This window comes from Lepidochelys olivacea (genome assembly GCF_965140295.1).
Source record: "Lepidochelys olivacea isolate rLepOli2 genome assembly, chromosome: 20".
Classification (NCBI taxonomy): domain Eukaryota; kingdom Metazoa; phylum Chordata; order Testudines; family Cheloniidae; genus Lepidochelys; species Lepidochelys olivacea.
This window is the reverse complement of record NC_140430.1, coordinates 18,177,098-18,193,111: the sequence shown is the minus strand read 5'-3', so window position 1 is coordinate 18,193,111 and position 16,014 is coordinate 18,177,098. Positions and strand designations below refer to the sequence as shown.

At 52.1% G+C, this 16,014-nt stretch overlaps 1 protein-coding gene across 1 annotated transcript; it reads left to right on the top strand.

Annotated features, from left to right (window-relative positions):
* The first annotated feature begins 3,363 nt into the window (after positions 1 to 3,363).
* On the top strand, positions 3,364 to 9,606 carry TNFSF9 (TNF superfamily member 9). The gene is made up of 3 exons (XM_084610692.1): positions 3,364 to 3,604; positions 4,959 to 4,989; positions 6,825 to 9,606. Exons 1-3 carry the CDS (start codon positions 3,389 to 3,391, stop codon positions 7,259 to 7,261), a joined length of 684 nt encoding a protein of 227 aa, XP_084466818.1. The 5' UTR covers positions 3,364 to 3,388; the 3' UTR covers positions 7,262 to 9,606.
* Positions 9,607 to 16,014: the final 6,408 nt, after the last annotated feature.

Below are 16,014 nucleotides of genomic sequence, written 5' to 3'. Positions count from 1 at the left end.
TGTCTTAGGACGGGGCCCAGAGGAGGAAACTGGGGAAGGAATAGTGCGGGCACAGGAATGTCTCCTCGCTGGTCATTTGGGAGAGGATGCCCAGGACAGAATGGCTGAGTCAGCATCTGTGCACCCAGGCACTCAGCCTGTGACTTGGGTTTTGAGGGGGGACCTGTGTGACCGACTTCCTGGAGGGGAGCAGTCACACAACTGACTTCTCTGGGACAGAGAAAGGGGTGGCGGAGGGTGCCCCAATCCAAGTCCCAGTTTGTCAGGATGCTATTTCTGATAAGTTTTTTGGAAGTAACTGTGTCTCTTTACATCAAGATGCAGCTCCAGTGCCTGGACCTGAGACCAGGAAATTGCCAGGTGGTAATTTGTGAGAACACAAATGACCCACCTGACAGAAAAGGGGGCGTTTTCCCTCAGGCTGGTGAGATGCAGAGAGCAGTTATGGAAAAGCTGATGGGGAAAGGTACTTCTGATCAAAGGGTAAGCACGCCTAGCCCAGAGGGCACAGATCACAGCCCTCTCGGGCACAGGGAAGGACTCAGTGCTGGGAGGGGGAAACACCGGGTAACCCCAAAAGAGGAGCTGTATTTTCTGTATATGTACAGTCCTGGGGTTGGGAGACTGCTCCCCAAAGGGCCAGCCAATGTGCAGGATCCCCCTGAACACCTACCTTGCCAGACCCTGAGGCACCAAAATTCCAGAAACCTGATTAAATTAAGAGCCCACACAGAGGGGAACACTGAAGGGAAAGAAAAGCCAGTGACTGATTACATGGGAGAGAGTCAAAGGACACCCTGGGTGATGAACAAACTAACCTCAAACTAGAATATCTGAACAGAGGGCCTGGTATTATTAAGATACCTGTAAATGTCCATCTGTGATAAAATGTTTTGGTAAGTTTTGGGGCTAAGAATTTTGACACGGATGTTAAACCTTGTGCTAATGCTACTTTTCAGTTAATACCTGTAAACAGACCACAGCAGAGAAACCACAACAAACCTGGTTTGCTGGATGAGGGGGAAACTGAGGCATGCTGCCTTATGGCCTTAATGGTTGGATGCCAAGAGAACTGTAACACAAACTGCCTTTGAGATAGTCAGTGACTAACCTTCTTGCAGGAAACTAAGGGGGCAGGTGTGACACTCGGTACCTTGGGGGGACACTCTGCACCCCCATGTTCATCCTTATAATATGACTGTGTGGTATCCAAAGCAAAGTTTGTCATGTCGGGTGTCTTCGGAAGGCCCATGATGCCCTGAGCATTGTTGTTATAGTGAGGTTATATGTTGTAATTTCATGTATATAGTTATGAGGCTGAAAATGTGTCCTCATGGCTTAAAACAAGGCCAGGCAAACACTCTCCAGGAGCAGAGGAGCAATTCACGCCTCATCAGGGCACGTATGGGACAAACCCAGCCCAGCCTTACAGGAACAAAGGACACCTGCCTAGGCAGCAACAAAGGATCTGTTGGACTCTGGAGTGAGTCACCCCCGATCCCTGGGTCAGTTTGGGACTGCAGTGAGGTAATGCTCAGCTGACTCTGAAGTGGGGGGTGAGAGGCAAAACCAAAAGGGAAGAAAGAACATGATAAAAGGGAGAGAGGTTTGCCATGCTCTTCCTCTCTCTTCCACCTACACCTACAGACACCACACCCAGCGACTGAAGCGCTGATCAAAGGGGAGAGCCTGGCTGAAGGGCAACCAGCCAGCCTGTGGTGAGAAGCATCTAAGTTTGTAAGGGCACGGAAATATCAGCTTAGAATGCATTTTGCTTTTATTTCATTTGACCAAATTTGACTTCTTGTGCTTTGATTTATAATCACTTAAAATCTACCTTTTATAGTCAATACATTTGTTGGTTTATCTTTACCAGTGAGTTTGTATGAAGTGTGGGGCAAATCTGCTCCGGTTGGCAAAGGCTGGTGTATGTCCACTTTCCATTGTTGAAGTGGTGAACCAATTAATAAATTTTCATTGCCCATCTTGGGCAGTACAAGATGGTATATTCCTGGGGTACAGTGCTGGGAACTGGGGGGATTTGGCTGGTGCCTTTCTCTGCGGGATTGATGAGTGGCTCTGGGAGCATTCATGCAATCTAGCTGGGTGTGGGGCTCCACATGCAGTTGTGCTGAGTGATCGCAGCTCCTGGAGGGGTTTGCTGCTGGTCACTAGCAAGGCATTGTGAGAGACAGCCCAGGCTGTGGAGAGTGCAGGGGGCACAGTCCCAGGCCACATCCCGGTCCCAGGCTGAACCCCAGGGAGATCCCGTCACACCATCTGACCCTCCCCTTAGCTCAGCCCCCTCCCATGCCATCTCAAACACCCCTTTGCCCATCCCCCCTTCCCATGCCATCTCACACTCCCCTTGGCCCACCCCCCGTTCCCAGGCCACCTCACACTCCCCTTGGCCCACCCCCCGTTCCCAGGCCACCTCACACTCCCCTTGGCCCACCCCCCGTTCCCATGCCACCTCACACTCCCCTTGGCCCACCCCCCCTTCCCAGGCCACCTCACACTGCCCTTGGCCCATCCCCCTTCCCCATGCCACCTCACACTCCCCTTGGCCCACCCCCCCTTCCCAGGACACCTCACACTGCCCTTTGCCCATCCCCCTTCCCATGTCATCTCATGCTCCCCTTAGCCCATCCCCCCTTCCCATGCCACCTCACACACACTTTAGCCCATCCCTCCTTCCCTCACACTCCCCTTGGCCTCACACTCCCCTTGGCCCACCCCCCCTTCCCATGCCACCTTACACACCTCTTTGCCCATCCCTCCTTCCCATGCCACCTCACTCACCCCTCTGCCCACCCCCCTTTCCCATGCCACCTTACACACCTCTTTGCCCATCCCTCCTTCCCATGCCACCTCACACTCCCCTTGGCCCACCCCCCTTCCCATGCCACCTCACACTCCCCTTGGCCCACCCCCCTTCCCATGCCATCTCACGCTCCCCTTTGCCCACCCCCCTTTCCCATGCCACCCCACACACCCCTCTGCCCACCCCCCCTTCCCATGCCCTCTCAGTCTTTCTTCCTATGCCCTCTCTCTCACTTATCCCGTCTTTCTTTCACACTCATCAGTTCTTTCTCACGCATCCCCGTTCTCCGCCTCTCTCCCCCCCGCGGCCCCGGGCCGGGCTCCCCATGATGGCTCCCCGGCCCGGGCTCCCCATGATGAGCGCGCTGCTTTCCCCGCAGCTCTCTTTCCTTTCCTGCCCCCGGCGCTGTCAGTGGAAATTCTCAGCCGCGCTCCCGCTTCCCTCGGCGCCTCCCTCCCTTCCTCCCGGGTCCGCCCCGCGCCTATAAAGCCCCTGCGCTGGGCGCCGCTGGCTCATTTCGGCCTCGGACCCCCCCCAGCCCGGAGGGAGCAGCCGCCTGCCCCCATGACGGCTCTAGAGCGCAGCCAGGACCCCGAGAGCCTCCTCCAGGCCGGCTCCCGGCGCGCCTGCCCCTGCCGGAGCCTGGACTGGTGCCTGCTTCTGGGGCTGGGCGCCCTGGGCGCAGCGCTCCTGACGCTCGCCTTGTTCTCGGTCTGGAGGGTCCTGCCTCCGCCGCTGGAGACCCCCGAGCGCTCCCTCCTCTCGCTCAGCATGGGAAAGGTAACGGAGTGGTGGGGAGGCGTCTGTCCAGCCCAGGGTCCCCTGCCTGTCTGCCCCAGCGAGCGGGGGCCCCCATCTGTCTCCCTGCCCACAAGGCAGGGGTCTGTGGGTCTGGCCCTTCCCCTCCTGCCTGTCTGTTGCTGGAGCATGGGGATCGGTCGGTCTGGGGGGGGGGGGGGATCTGTTTGTCTGGCCCCGCTGGGGGTGCGGGTGGGCTCTGTGTGTGCGGAGATGGGGGGGTAGCATCTCTCTCCTTGGCTAGCTGTCTGTCTCCGTGCCCCTGTGGGGTCCTCCTCTCCCGCTTTCCATACCAGACCTTCCCGACCCCTCTCCAACACTTGGTGTAAACACCCGAGTGCACTAGTTGTTTGGGCAGCCAGTGCTTAACCGCTTCACGAGCAAGGAGCTGCATGCTGAGGAAGGGTGGCCTAGGGGGTAGGGTGCTGGCCTGGGCCGAGGGAGACTTGTGTCGAATTCCCAGCTCTGCCACAGACTGTCTGTGTGACCCCGAGCAAGTCACTTCATCTCCCTGCATCAGTTTCCCCACTCTCCTATGTCACAGGAGTCCTGGGCAGTGTCCAGATGCTACAGGCATGGGAGGAGGATGGTGTGAGGCAGCTGATTCTTAATCTTAGGGCACAGTGGGTGATTTAGGGATGTGGCACTTTAAGCCCTAAATCTTCTGTCAGCTGCCAGTAGTTGCTGTAGGTTTTGTCACGGATCCTGCCAGCTAAGCAGGACTGGGAGAGAGGTGCTGGAATGCTTTGTGTAGCGGGCAATGCTGAGACCCACCGAACCAAACTGTAACCCTTGTATGTAATGGAAACCACTTCCAGCCAGGGGGTGCGGGCGCACCCCTGCTTCCAGCACCTATGATAGGGAGCGCTCTCCGTTTAACCCAGTGCTTGACTTGCCCCCTTGGGGCCCAATTTCTAGAGGTGCTGGGTTCTTGCGACACAAACTGAAGTCAACAGCTGCCACAGGCATAACTTGAAAACCAGGCCTGGGACGTCACAGGAAAACAGCCCAGAAACCCCAGCGCCCGCCTTTGTAAACTGTCACTGTGTGTGACCAGTCAGGCTGCTGGAAAGTCCTTTTCATTCCAGCTGTCAGCATCTCCGCTCTAAAGTTCTGCATCTCAACTTCCCCAAAAGTTGGCCTGCGCTCGGGCCCTGCCTTTGAGTCTATGCCCATTGGATCTAGTTTATATGATCTAGTTGGTGCTGCTCTCTTCGCTCCTGTGTCTGGGGGTGGGAATAGTATCTTGTCTGACCCTTGCAGAAAACAGCTGTTCTCGAGCATGGTCAAGTGCATCTTTGTTTGTAAAACAAACACTCTCTTTCCTTCTTTTCAGGAGGCTGGTGCCCAGGTATTGCCCACAAGCGGTGAGTATTTTACAGTTACTTGACATTAATGGCTCATGTTTTCCCCTTCCTGAAGGGGGAAAAAATGGGAGTTTGGGGGATCTAAATCCCTTGGAAGCTCTGGGATGGGAGACTAATAGATTGTTTGCATCGCTGGTATACACGAACCAATGTAACTGCTGTCCGCCTGTGGCAGGGTACTGGATAATTCCCCTAGCCTCATGCCATTTGTGCATCAAAGGAGACTTTAAAACTCATGCTGTTTGTACAGTAGGGAAATCTGTCTCTGTCACACTGCAGATCTAAGCAGGTTTGAGCTGGACCAATACTTAACACCTCTCCCATCCAACTAAACCAGTGTTCATTTAATCAGGGGTGCTCTATCCTCTAAACCAGACCCCCAGACCACATTACATTTTGGATGCAATGCCAAACCAAATTCTTGTCTACTCCTGCTCCCTTAGGCAAAAATCCTGTAGGTTGCTACCTTCACTGTCTTGACTAAATTCAAACTCTAGTTATATTCTGCCGACCTAAACCACAGACATACTTTCTGTTGGATAAGTGAGATCCCCCATTTGCTTCCTCTCTGAAACTGGGTGGCTGTCACAGGAGTATTGTGAAGTGTTCAGACATGAAGGTAGTGGAGGAGGAAGGCGTAAGACAGATGATTCTTAAATTTGAGGGCACAATGGAGGATTTAGGGATGTGGCACTAAATTGCTCGTAAATCCGTTCTGCTCCACCCCAGAGGTGGCTGCATTTCCACGGTAGACATAAGTGATTCTGACGTATCAAGCTGCTGGAGTCAAGCAGTGAGTGCTTTTGAGGTCTCTCTGCGTGAAAGAGCCATAAAAGAGACGGTGAGGTGGTGCTGATTTGTTATTTCACCTAACCACTCGACCTCTGGGGGCTCGCCAGCCTCCTGACTTGGACAAATGCATCGGTAACAAGGCTGTGTGGATGTATTTCCCAGCCTCCGAAGAGTTAACGGTGGATTTTTCTCTCCCTGCAATGATTGCTGCTGTATATTTCATGAGCACCTCACCCCTCCTAGAGTCAATGCCCGTTGTCTTGGTTATACGTGCTTGGGAGAATCCAGTAGGGTGTCTAGAAAGGGGGCACTGTGACCATATAGGATACAGACTCTGCCTAAAGGCTCCGTTAAGGCAGAGCATAAAGAGAAGGCTGTGGAGATAGGAATCTAGGGTGCGTTGCCAGCAGCGGACCCTAGAGAGTGCTAAAGCTCTGAATACCTTGTTCATGGCTCATGCGAACAGAGTCCCGGCCGCTAGATTGACATGAGTCATGTTGGCTAATTCTGCAGCATGTGACCTTCTCCTGCCTATGGGAGTGGGAAGGAAATGGTTTCACTGCTTGCAAAAATAACACCGGATGCAGAGAAGTCCTAAGGCAGCGGTCCCAGGGTGAGGAAATGCCTGTAAACCCCCTGGCTCGGACCCATGAGCTCGTACTGGGGCTGGATCGTCAGTAGCCATAGCTCAGGGCTCTGCGGTAGGATGGCCCCATCCTGCATGGAGCTGAGGATTGGGGTGGTTAGACAACCCCTGCCGCTAAAGGAGAACCTCTCATTAGCTCTTGTCAGTGCAGAGCCGGACACATGGTTGAACAGTTAAGACTCCATCCAGCAGAGGTCACTGCGGTGCATGCATTGACTAGCCAGTTCACTCCTACACTCCCATACTTTGTAGGCCCTAGCTCTAACGCCCTTTTCATCACTGCTTTGCAAAGGTCGCAATCATTTCTCCCCATTTTGCAGCTGGGGAAACTGAGTATTTATCCCCACCTCTTCAAAGATGACTAACATGCCTTCCCTCTTCTACCCTGTTTCTGCAGATGTAATCCAGGACAGGGTAATGGGGTTCTATCACGCCACGGGTATTGATGGAGTGGTTTTCAGCTCCAACTTCAACTACCACGACACCTCGCACAAGCTGGAAGTGAAGGTCGGAGGCCTCTATTTTATCTACGCCCAGCTTGCTGTCAAATGCATTGCCAAGTGCAGCAAGAAGCAAACAGTGGAACTGATTATCAAGCAGGAGTCCGGAGACACCCACAGCCGTGTTCTGACCATCTCCCTGCACTTGTCCTCCAAGTCGGAAGAGACCATGTCCAAGTTCTCGGCAGTTCTGCAACCTCTGAAAAAAGGGGACTCTCTCTATGTGGTGATGAAAACTAATAAAACAGACATCGAGAACTGGCAGCTGGACCAAACCAACAAAAAAGACAACTTCTTTGGCCTCTTTAGGCTACCTAGCTCTGCTGACCAATAGGTGGGAGCAAGGACCTCTGCGGTGGGAGTGGCAGTCTGTATATCACCTTAGGTTCTCTTGGACTCTGCTAGAGGTTGTGGAGGCTAGATTCCACCCAGCTAAATGCCCAGGGTAACAATCAGCAGCAGACACTGGGGAAACATGGGTGTGTTGCTAGCTCTGGGACAGCACCATCGCTTTGAGTGGCGACAGCTGGTTTCCATTCGAAGCAGGACTGAAACGGAAGGAACACGCTGTGAGGCGTGCGCTTGCCACACCAAAGAACTGGCGTGGGTCTGGTTTTCGCAATCAGTGATATTTATTATTATGTGTTTCTTTATCATTCTGTAATTTATTGTAAGCAACTGGGAGATTGAATGAATGGTGCTGCTTTTTTTTTTTTAATTTTTGTGTGGGGATTGCTCTAAATGTTGACAAGGACAGACATTTCCATTGGGGCACACGGCAACCTGAGTACTGACGTAGTAATTCCCATGACTGTCAGTATTATAATTGTCCGATCACTGCTGCATGTGGTATTATGTCATCTGTCTGGTCTTATGGCGGCTAGGGTATGGTGCTTATCAGTGTGGTTTAGGCATTGCCCGCTGCTGGCTGGCATTGCAACTGCTCAGTCATGTGTCATAGACCCTGCATTGCTGAAAGCTACTGAAGATTCTCTTTTAGTAGAAGTAGATTGAGGCCTGTTCTTCTGGAGCAGGAAGGTCTGAGATCTATCTGAGCTTGTCACCATGAAGCCCTAAGAGGCGGCAGATTTGTTACAAGAGCGTGTTTGCCTAATTATATTTTGCATTCTGTGATTATGTGTCTGACAGTGACTAGTGTCAGCATCTGTGTGGGCCCCCCCCAAAAAAATTTACTACTAAAAATACACATATGAAAATGCATCTGTTTGAAACTTAATTGGAAAGAGTCCATTTAGAATTTAAACAGCCTTCTGCGATGCTCCTAAAATTGGGTCTTACTCACTAGCGCAATGTCTAGTCAATTTCCATTTCCTGGTTGTGGTGTTAGCTGAGGGTGGAAATTGACTAGCTGGTTTCCACTGTACAATCGGAGTGACAGGCAAACAGCGTAAATAGGATTATTAAAAAAACGTATTTCACCCCTAATTGTCACCAGGGCCAGGGGTCGCAACAGCTTTCACAGGAGTCTTCTTGAGTTATTTAAGCGGATTATGATTTTTACAGCAATTTAGAGAGGCTTAAATTAGCAGATACAATAGTTGCCAACTTTCATGGCTTTGAGGGGTCTTGGGATATTTAGTCCTTTTCTTAAAGCCCCAGGCTCTGGTGTCACGTGAATGCATCAAAGTCTCAGGAATCGTTCCCCCCCCCCCCCAAAAAAAATCAATCCTAGCTCTAGTTTGTGGAGAAACGCTGGAAAAAAGTGGCCCCGAAAGGTGCAAAATCCAGAAAGCAAATAAAAAGAATTCCAATTTTATTTATATCCATTTTAAATTTCCTGATTTTTTTTTTGAGCCAAGCTCACGATGTTTGTGCAGCCTGACTTGTGATATTTTGAATGCTTGGGACTGGTAACCCTGCACAGAGCAACTACAATCGTGCCAATAACTTGACTTCAAACTGCACTTATCAAAGGCTCGGGTCTATCACTGCAATAGCATTACTTGGAGTAAGATACTATTCTGCCCGCAGAAAGTGAGCAGTGCTGGCTCCTAAGTTATTGGGGCCCTGATCTTTTCATTAAAGGAGAGGAGACTGCAGCTTGCCTTGACTTCAGCTGGAGTTGGAGGGATTTTGCACTTCTGGAATAAAGACTTCCATAGCTTGCTCCTGTTCTGTTGCATTGATGCTCTTCTGAACCCCTTAGGTAAAGCAACAGTGGTTCCAGACCTGCGTGTTTTTAATACAAAACACCCATGGTCTGTGAAAGCTTGTCTGACATTCAGATGTATGTATTTTCTTCCTCCATACTGGGGTATATTTAATATATGAATATACAGTTTAAGTATTTATTAACAGTCCATCATTTCCAACCAGTGGATTAATCCACAAGTACTAAGCTCAACTCAGTCAGGAGTGAGTTTAGAGGAGTAGTTTCTTAACCTTTTCCATCCTTTACAAAAAGAATCTAGGGATTCCCTTTTCCTCTCATCCTAAAGAGTGTGAAAGGGTGTAACCCCATAGGCAGAGAACCTCTGATTTTAGGACACTTGTTCTCTGGTGTCTGGAAAGAACTTGTTCTCATCTATTTAAATAAGACCTGAACTGTGTGCACGGGAAGAACTAAGACTCAGGTGTATTATTATCATATATGCTCTAACTTGTTTTGTAAAAACACTTCTGGAATATATATATACTATATATTTAGTATGCACTTTAAATGGCTTATTTATTTTAATACAGCAGTTAAAATGGACGTGTCCATCAATAATAAACTATTTATACTCAAGAGTCTGAGTGAACTTGCACTGTATTTTATAAGCTGGTTTCTTTGATCCTTTTGGGCCCAACGCTCCAGACGTACTGTTGTAAGGAGGAAGGTGAGTTGAGGCAGTTCAGAATCTGCTTTTCTGTGTTAATTATCCGGCAGATCCGTCCTTTGGAAAAAGCCACGCTGTCTAACCTGGCCTTTCTCCCCTATTGGTCGGTGAAAATTCAGCTTGGCCTTAGAGCTAAAGAACTATAAGTCCAGTAATGAATAGCCCTGGATTGGTCTGGGGAGATGGAGCCTATGTGGTTTTGTAAGTTTGTCACATGGTGTAGCGAGGCAATGACTCACCGGTGCGGCACCTCCTGCTGGTCATCTGGGAATTAGCTCTTTCCAGCCTTCGGAGCGCCCTCTGCAGGCCAGTGTCTCACCTGACGCTAGCCCTGTGTCCCTCCCGGACCCTGTGCCCCTTTACCTTGGGGTGCTGCCCCCTGGCAGTGTCCCAACACTCTGGGTCTCCCCTCCCAGGGAACCCCCAACCCTCTAAACCCACCTTGCCTCAGTGGCTACTGCCAGTCATCTAGTTCCCGCTCACTGGGGCAGACTGCAGTCTGTAAACCACTCATCATGGGCAAGGGGGTTTGGACCAGCTGCCTCTGCCTAACCCCAGGCTATACCTCTGCAGCCCCAGTACCTCCGTAGGCCTTGCACAAGGCCTGCAGCCTGGGGAGTTAACAGGCTGCAGCTCCCCAGTTCCTCTTACCTTTCCCCAGCACTGCTCCGCTCAGGTACCCTGCTCAGCTCCCAGGCAGCCAGGTCCTTCTCTCTCAAGAGCTCGAGAGAGTCTTCTGCTCCTGGCCCCCAGCCCTCTTATAAGGGCCAGCTGGGCCCTGATTGAGCTGGCCACAGCTGTGGTCAGCTACACAGTCAGCTTCCCCCAGCTGTTTGTAATCCCTTTTACCCAGTCACAGCCCTCTCCAGGGCTGCTTTTAACCCCTTCAGGGCCGGAGGGGGGGCACCTCACTCCCCTACACATGGCCAAAACTTTTACTGGTACCTTTGCTTCTACATCTCCAACCGGATGGATCTTGAGCCTCACGCTTAAGAAGTGACCTCAGCTGGAGCGGTGGGTGCTGACCACGTAGACACCAAGGCCCTGAGTTTCACAGTTGGCTGCTAAATTCAGTGCCTGCTGCTGAAAATGTTGGTCTGCCCCATCCCACGGTGAGTCACAGAGCTAACTCCCATAGGAGTCCTTGGCTCTGCCCTCTTCCACTCACCCTTTGAAAGAAGACGCAGAATTGTTCTTGTTTTCTTGGTGCGGATCGGAGCAACTTCATTGCTTTCTGTGGAGTCGCTCAACAGTTGCCCTGGGGTAAAAGAGAGCAGAATCTGCCTCATGGCTACTTCTCCCAACCTTCTGGAGGTTTTGCCCGACATTAAAACTTGAGTGACTTTCCAGAGTTGCTGGTCCTTTTATGGTCCATCCATAGGAGGTTACCCAACAAGGAGACTTTGGGTCAGGGTGAATGCAAGACATTTCCCAAGTTTTGGTCAGGAAACCTACTCTTAAGCCAGCTCCAAGCGATGTGGTGGCACCAAAGAGCATTCCCGGTCTTCTGGAAAGATCGCCCAATGGGGTCACGTGTGAGCATCTTCCCTCGAGCATCTGCTCCTGAATGGGCTTGCTCTGGAAACATTCAGCACCATGTTGAGCTGGAAATGAATCTAGAGACAGCCGAACCACCTCACGCGGGACTCTCAAGAGAACCAGTCTCTGGATGGGATTTTATTAATCCTTTTCAAAAGGTCCTGGATCACTGAGAGACAGGAATTCATTTAGGGATTGATTCTACTTTGGGGCTAGTCCAGCCAACTGTCCCAGGCCAACATACACCACCACTTCCCAGGGAGCGAGCTTATAAGAGGGGGAAAGTTGTCCCTCTATGGTCCATCCAGCCCTTGGCCTCAGCTAGTCGCCTCGGGGTGGGCAGGAAGCTCCCTGTCAAAGGATCCAGCCTGTCCTCTTGCTGAGACATGCCTCTTCATTCAGCGGCTGTTGGATGCCGGACTGCTTGTTAGGATATAGACATTCAGGCCTGTCTGCAGAGGCCTCTGCTTTAAGAATTTAGGTGTATTTTTATCACTTAGCTAGTTATGGAGGTATAAAACAAAGACGGAAACTCATAGTCTGCCTGTGTATGGGCCTTCTCTCGCTAGGAGACTCTGAGCCCCGGCTCTTAGGCTAAGCCGGGGTGGCCAACCTGTGGCCCCGGAGCCCCATGCGGCTCCTCAGAAGTTAATATGCGGCTCCTTGTACAGGCACCGACTCCGGGGCTGGAGCCACGGGCGGCAACCCTCCAATGTGCTCACGGCTCAACCCCTGGCTCTTCCCCCACTCCACCCCCCCACCCCCTCCCATGAGGCTGCCCTGCCCTCGCTCCTCCCTCCCCCTCCCCACCCCCAGCCTCCTGCATGCCATGAAACAGCTGATCGGGAGGTGCAAGGAGGGAGGGGGAGGCGCTGATTGGTGGGAGGCACGGGGAGTGGTGGGGCGGGGGGAGCTGACGGGGGGGGGGGGGCTGCTGATGTATTATTGTGGCTCTTTGGCAATGTACATCGGCACATTCTGGCTCCTTCTCAGGCTCGGGTTGGCCACCCCTGAGCTAAGGCCTTTGGCTAAGCAGCAGAGGCAGCCATAAGCTGGGATGCGAACGGTCACATCCTCACATCCCAAAACAATCATGTTGAAATAAGGTGCTATTGGGCTGTTCGGAATACAACCCTGCCCTGCTAATGCCGATCACCACCAGAGAAAGATGATTAAAGAAAACTTAGTCTGATAGCATCCTGTCTGGCAAGAGTTGTGGTTGTGAAACCCTCATTTCTGTATGCTTTATCTTTATGGCCCTCACTTTTCTATTGGCCCTTTAAAGAGTAACACATTTATTTGGGCATTTATTTGGGCCGGACTCCTCGTTGTTTTTGTGGATACAGACTAACTCGGCTACCCCCTGATACTTGACGCTTTTCTATTGTTAATCTGGCTGGTTCTCTGACTGTTTCTGTCTGTTGCATAATGAGTTTTGCTAGGTGTAAGTTAATTAGGATAGTGGGATATAACTGGTTTGAGAATTAGGTTCCAGGATGTTAGGACTGGTTAGCTAGCTTTCAGTAAAATGATTGGTTAAGATATAGCTGAGAATATTACTATATAAATTAGGGGCAAACAGGAAGTAAGTTGGGATTCGAAAATAAGGAAAAAGGAACTTGGATTTAAGCTTGCTGGAAGTCCACCCCAATAAACATCAAGTTGTTTGTACCTTCGGACTTCGGGTATTGTTGCTCTCTGTTCCCGCAAGAAGGATCAGGGAAGCGGGGTGGTGAAGGAATAAGCCCTCTAATGCTGCTTTGAACTGTTCCTGAGTGGTGTCACCCATGACCTACGTGTCCCCTCACCTGGCCCTCAAGCTTGGATGTGGTTCATCATGGTACATCACAGCATGGGGCGCTTGGTAGCTCAGCTCAAGGGTGTGACATCAGGCCCCCAGTGTACCCATCACAGGGGAGCTCTGTGTGCAGCAGGGAGGAGACAGAGAGAGGAGATGCGGTCATGGTGCCAAATACACATAGCCTTCCATCCTCTCCGGTGGAAACTGACGTGAGTTCAAGGCCAGAGGCATCTCTCTCTCTCTCTGCGTCAGCGTCACCTCCTCGCTCCCTCCCAAACAATAACAAGGGAAGTCTACACAACAGCCCACACAAAGCTAACCACATCCCTAGCAGTGACAATGTGAGCTCCAACTCACCCCTGGTTTTTAATCCTTTCCTTCCCTGTGTGATTAATGATCTCGGGGATTAAGTGCCGGGTTCGGCTGTAAGACTCCTGGCTTCAGTTGCTTCGGCAAGGCGCGTCCCCGCTCTGTGCCTCAGTTTCCCCAGCTGTTGAATAGGGAGAACAATCCGTCCCCTTGGCTGCTCAGACTGTAAGATCTTCATGTCTCATACTATGTGTCTGTACAGTGCCTGGCACGCTGGGGATCTTGCTTTTGCTGGGCACTCAAAGCACTGCTGTGATGCACGGCTTGGTGGCAGAGGGGGAGAATACACAGAGTCTGAAAGGTTTAGCATCTCTTCCCCTGAAGTTCCAGGATGAATGGGAGTCTGGTCCCCAGCAGGCCTTTGCAACACAATGGTTCTGTGGGAACAGTGCTGCCCGCTAGTGAAAGGGCGCCAGAGTGGCACGCAGCCTACTACCGCCGCTGACTAATGAGAGGGGAATTCTGCTTTAACTTGCGTGGTGGAGGTTTGGGGTTTTGAATCAGGCTTGTAGTCGTGCTTGCCCGAAAGCGTGATTTGATATCAGAGTGTCGGGAATGCTTCAGAAGCGCGAGCTGTGTGCAGAGCTCCCAGCTTCTCCAGTTCTGTCCTCTCCCAGCAAGGGGGCACTGTAGGGATGGGACGGGAGTGCTGGCTGGGTGCTGTAGTGTGGAAGCAAAAGTGCTGGGTGCGAGGGCAGCGCCTCTGTGCCTCAGTTTCCCCACCTATAAAAGGGGACACGGCCACCTCTCTTGTGAGGGTTGCATGCCGCTTAACTTTTACTCATCTGGCGATGGCAAAGCTCTAACGCCCATGAGCTGGAAGGGGTGGGGCTCGACCCCTACTCCCACCCCTTTGACAGCAACTCTTCCCAACTGCACAATGCTTTCGGCAGCCGATGTTGTTTGAGGCCTATGGGCCTGGCAGACGCCTTTGTTCCATTCTGCTCCCCACGGCATCGAACACCCTGGGCAGACCAGGGAACAGGCTGGGGACGAAGATCTGACTGCATCATGCCACGTCGTTAATAAAGTCTAGGATCTCGGTCCAAAAATCATATCCTGTTGGCTGAGCCAGAGGGGGGAGCTTAGCAGTTGGAGCCCAGGAAAGGAGGCGAATGGGTCAGAAATGGTTCAAATGGCTCATTTTTAAAAAGTGGCTTTTTTGATTAAAAATTCTGGCATTTTGCCCCCCCCCTTTTGGGGTGTGTGTGTGTCTGGGGAGGGGGGGATCTGAAATGAAAAAACAATTAGCCTTTTAATAGTTTTTCTTTCCTTTTTCCCTCTTGTGGTTTCCTTCCCCCTTCACATCTTATTTTTGTCTCTTTTTTTCTCAAATTTTTCTTGCTGAAAACCCAGACGTTAATTCGAAGAGCTCTTTTAAAAAATCAAAAAATTCCAAGGGGGTGGCGCAGAATAGAAAACGGAGGCAGAAAAAAACCCATGACCCAAAATTGGGTCAATTTTAAACTCCACTAAATGATCATTTGGATAATTTTTCATTCCCCCACCCAAGTTGTTTTTCTCTTTTCAATCATTTGGGGGGGGCGGCATGGGAGGAATTGAACTCTTCTCCCTCTGCGTTTCCAGGTTGGATGGTAATTCTGGGTAAATAGGGGCGGTGATAAATACACAATAAACCAAAGTCACGCATTGTGCTGCTGGAATAGCAGGGGGCAGCACTGAGGTGGGAGGGGCAGTTAGGAGCTGGCGGGGGGGGGGGCTCTCCTTGTGGGTGAACTCCAGGGCGTGCTACACTGAGCGTGTCTCACAGCAGCCGCAGTCAGTGTCCTGTAAGATGCAAGAGCAGAGGTGGTGAAGCTGATTCCTCTCTGCAAGCAACTGGGACTGGAGTAGCTGGGAGCTCCCCCGACAGCCAGGGCTCCTGCCACTTCCTACAGTACCCCCCTGCTGGGAGAGGCTGCGCGCTCCCCCTTCCCGCACAGCCAGTTCTCCTGCCCCATTTCCTACAGCGCCCCCTGCTGGGAGAGGCTGGGCGCTCCCCCTTCCTGCACAGCCAGTTCTCCTGCCCCATTGCCTACAGCGCCCCCTGCTGGGAGAGGCTGGGCGCTCCCCCTTCCCGCACAGCCAGTTCTCCTGCCCCATTGCCTACAGCGCCCCCTGCTGGGAGAGGCTGGGCGCTCCCCCTTCCCGCACAGCCAGTTCTCCTGCCCCATTGCCTACAGCGCCCCCTGCTGGGAGAGGCTGGGCGCTCCCCCTTCCCGCACAGCCAGTTCTCCTGCCCCATTGCCTACAGCGCCCCCTGCTGGGAGAGGCTGGGTGCTCCCCCTTCCCGCACAGCCAGTTCTCCTGCCCCATTTCCTACAGCGCCCCCTGCTGGGAGAGGCTGCGCGCTCCCCCTTCCTGCACAGCCAGTTCTCATGCCCAATTTCCTACAGCGCCCCCTGCTGGGAGAGGCTGGGTGCTCCCCCTTCCCGCACAGCCAGTTCTCCTGCCCCATTGCCTACAGCGCCCCCTGCTGGGAGAGGCTGGGCGCTCCCCCTTCCCGCACAGCCAGTTCTCCTGCCCCATTGCCTACAG

What these genes read in the sequence shown, in the direction of transcription:
- TNFSF9 (XM_084610692.1), top strand. Translation starts at nt 3,389, where the DNA reads ATGACGGCTCTAGAGCGCAGCCAGGACCCCGAGAGCCTCCTCCAGGCC. An exon ending in TCTCGCTCAGCATGGGAAAG is followed by an intron (nt 3,605 to 4,958) that starts GTAACGGAGTGG and finishes CCTTCTTTTCAG; the next exon opens with GAGGCTGGTGCCCAGGTATT. An exon ending in CCAGGTATTGCCCACAAGCG is followed by an intron (nt 4,990 to 6,824) that starts GTGAGTATTTTA and finishes CTGTTTCTGCAG; the next exon opens with ATGTAATCCAGGACAGGGTA.